At 58.9% G+C, this 2,848-nt stretch overlaps 1 protein-coding gene across 1 annotated transcript; it reads left to right on the top strand.

Annotated features, from left to right (window-relative positions):
• Positions 1–451: 451 nt before the first annotated feature.
• On the top strand, positions 452–2,583 carry LOC129146202 (serine/threonine-protein kinase MARK2-like). Its single transcript, XM_054697767.1, has 3 exons — positions 452–750; positions 899–2,242; positions 2,411–2,583. Exons 1-2 carry the CDS (start codon positions 452–454, stop codon positions 2,040–2,042), a joined length of 1,443 nt encoding a protein of 480 aa, XP_054553742.1. The 3' UTR covers positions 2,043–2,242; positions 2,411–2,583.
• Positions 2,584–2,848: the final 265 nt, after the last annotated feature.

Raw genomic sequence — 2,848 nt, 5'->3', positions numbered from 1 at the left:
TGTGTTGTTTTTCCCCTTTGTTGTCTTCTTTTTTTTTTTATTTTAGTTGTTAGTTTGTAATTGTTGTTTGTTTTTGTTTGTGGTTGTTTTCTCTGGTTTCTTGTTAACTTTAGTGGTTAGTTTGTTATTGGTTTTTTATTATATTTTTAAATATTTATCTTTGTTAATTTTTTGGTTGTGTGTTTTCATTTTTGAGTGTGTAGTTAGTTAGTTATTAGTATCCTAGTTAGGTTAGCATAGTTAGTATTTCTGTTAGCAGTAAGTTAGCGTCCTTAGTGTTTCGGTAGAGTAGTGAGCGTGGGGAGCATTTAGTTAGTTTCGGGGATCCTTTTCACATACTACTAGCTCTAGGCTAATAGTGCACTTGTTAATCGAGTAGTGGAGCTAGTGCCAAGGGCTCTAGACAGCCAGGGCCTGCGAGCGTAGGAGCGGGTCCGCCCTCACTGCCCGGATGCGCCCTTCTGCCCAGGGAATGGCCCTGAGACAGTATGTGATGCTCCGCAAACTGGGGGAGGGCGCGTACGCCAAGGTCAAGCTGGCGCTGCACCTGCCCATGGGCACGGAGGTGGCCATAAAGATCGTGCCCAAGGGCGGCAACCGCGACAAGTTCCTGGCCCGCGAGGTGGCCTGCAAGAAAGTCCTTCGGCACCCGAACATTCTCAAGCTCTTCCAGGTGGTGGACACCGAGGACGAGGTGCTGCTAGTCCTGGAGCATGCACAGGGGGGCGACCTGGAGGACTACCTGTGCAGGTGCGGGCGCCTGGTGGAGATGGAGGCGCGCTGCCTCTTCCGCAGATCCTCGCCGCGCTCAGCCACTGCCACGTCTGGGGCGTGGCGCACCGGGACCTGAAGCCAGAGAACCTGCTCTTGGACTGGCACTGAAACATAAAACTAGCAGACTTCGGGCTCAGCGCCCAGTTCTCCGGGACGGCGCTGCTCAAGACCCCCTGCGGCAGCCCGGAGTTCGCGGCCCCCGAGCTCTTCCATCGCCAGGAGTACAGTGGCCCCGCGGCAGACGTCTGGAGCCTGGGGTGGTCCTCTACGACGTGGTCACTGGGGAGCTGCCCTTCGAGGGCAACAGCTTCGGGGAGCTGCGGGCCAGGGTGCTGAGCGGCATTTACCACGAGCCACACTACCTCTCCCAGCAGTGCCGGGACCTACTGAGGAAGATGGAGATGCTCGACCCCCAGAGCCGCAGCACCCTGTACAGCATCTTCAAGCACCCCTGGGTGGGGCTGACGAATGGACTTCCGCCCTGCCCCGAGCCGACCCCGGGCCAGCACAAGGCCACGATGGAAACCATGGACCACCTTGGGTTGGGGAAAGAGGTCATCAACAGGGTGCTTTTGGAGGCCAGGTACGATGATGTGATGGGGACCTACCTCATGCTGCTCTCCAGGCAGCGGGCAGATGAGGAGGGGCCGGAACCTGCCATCTCCCCCAAGCGCCTGAGTCCCGATGGGGCCCACTGCTTCCTGATGCCAGAAGACCATCTGCAGCCTGAGGTCTCGGTGCACGAGACATTAAAGGTGGGAGTGTTACCAAAGCAGGATGCCCAGAAGCCCACCACCACCTCCAGGACAGGCATCCCGCAGGAGGACACCGGCATGCGGAGCTCCGTCCCCAGCTCAGGGCCCCTGATGCCGGACGCCTGGAAGCCCAGCATGGCCTCCAGGTCAGGGCCCGTGCTGCAGGAAGCCTGGGGGCCCAACACCATCTCACTGCCAGGCCCCCTGCAGGAGGAAGCCCTGCGGCCCAGCACCACCTTGCCAGGCCCCCAGCTGGAGGGGGGCAAGGAAACCAGCAGGAAGACCTCCAGCCCAGCCCCCCAGCCCTCCAGCACCACCCGAACACCTCCCCCAAGAATGGTGGCCCCTGCAGAGACACTGGGCCATGAACACAATTCCCATTCCACCCTTCATTCCTTCAGAGGCTACAAGGCCAGAGCTCGAGGACTCCTTAATAGGATTTTAAAATGTTGCCTTTGCTGTGTACCCTTCGGAGGAAAACAACAATCCACAGTTCACCCTGCTGGGGATTAGGATCCTCACCAGCACCTCCCCAGAATTCACTTCCCCGCTCCAGGGCAGCCACCCAGTGGCCATGGTGAAAGGAGCACACCAGCGGAGGCCGAGGCCCCGGAGAGGGGTCAGGGTCTGGGCTCAGCCAGAGGGGCCAGGAGCAGCATGAGACCATAGGCGTGGAGCACAGACGTCCGCAAGCAAAACAGTCCCAGGAGCAGGTGAAGGTCCCTGAGGGCAACGGGTCTGGTGAAGCACCTGGAGGGGAACAGAGTGGAGGAAGGGGGGAGAGGAGGGCTTGGGGCAGCTGAGCAGGTGCAGGGCCCGGGATGGGAGTGGAGGTGTGTGGCCAGAGGCTGGGACCCCAGGGATTTGTTTCTCTATCTTAGGTTCTATCCCGTGAGGGCCCTGCTGGTGGCCCCTGGGCACCCGGATGGTACAGACAATGCAGGAGCTCTTCAGGCTGACTGGCGCTGTCAGGGAATGACATCCATGGTAAGAAGTCCCCGTGGACTGGGCCCCTTTTCACAACGTAGATTCCAAGTTGGAGAATCGCTCACCCACCATTGAGTGGTGCCTCGGTAGGGCCTCCTGTTTTCCATCTGCACTTTGTCGCATCTGAGTCCCTGCAGCACTTCTGGGGGATGTCACTAAGGAAAGATCCTCCTCCGTGCTTGGGCTTCACTGGCTCTGCTCTTCCCACGCAGGTCCCAGAGGGTGCGAGGAGGAGGTCACCGTGGACACACTGGTTCCCATTGCAGGGGCACCTCCAGGTGACCTGCTCTACCTGCGGGGCACTGGGGGTGGAGGCATCTGGACGCTCTTTC

Source organism: Talpa occidentalis, unplaced genomic scaffold (genome assembly GCF_014898055.3).
Source record: "Talpa occidentalis isolate TD23 unplaced genomic scaffold, MPIMG_talOcc4v2.1 talOcc4.18, whole genome shotgun sequence".
Classification (NCBI taxonomy): domain Eukaryota; kingdom Metazoa; phylum Chordata; class Mammalia; order Eulipotyphla; family Talpidae; genus Talpa; species Talpa occidentalis.
The sequence above is the reverse complement of the archived record's forward strand: the minus strand, read 5'-3'. Positions and strand labels throughout refer to the sequence as shown.

What these genes read in the sequence shown, in the direction of transcription:
- LOC129146202 (XM_054697767.1), top strand. Translation starts at nt 452, where the DNA reads ATGCGCCCTTCTGCCCAGGGAATGGCCCTGAGACAGTATGTGATGCTC. An exon ending in CTGGAGGACTACCTGTGCAG is followed by an intron (nt 751 to 898) that starts GTGCGGGCGCCT and finishes TAAAACTAGCAG; the next exon opens with ACTTCGGGCTCAGCGCCCAG.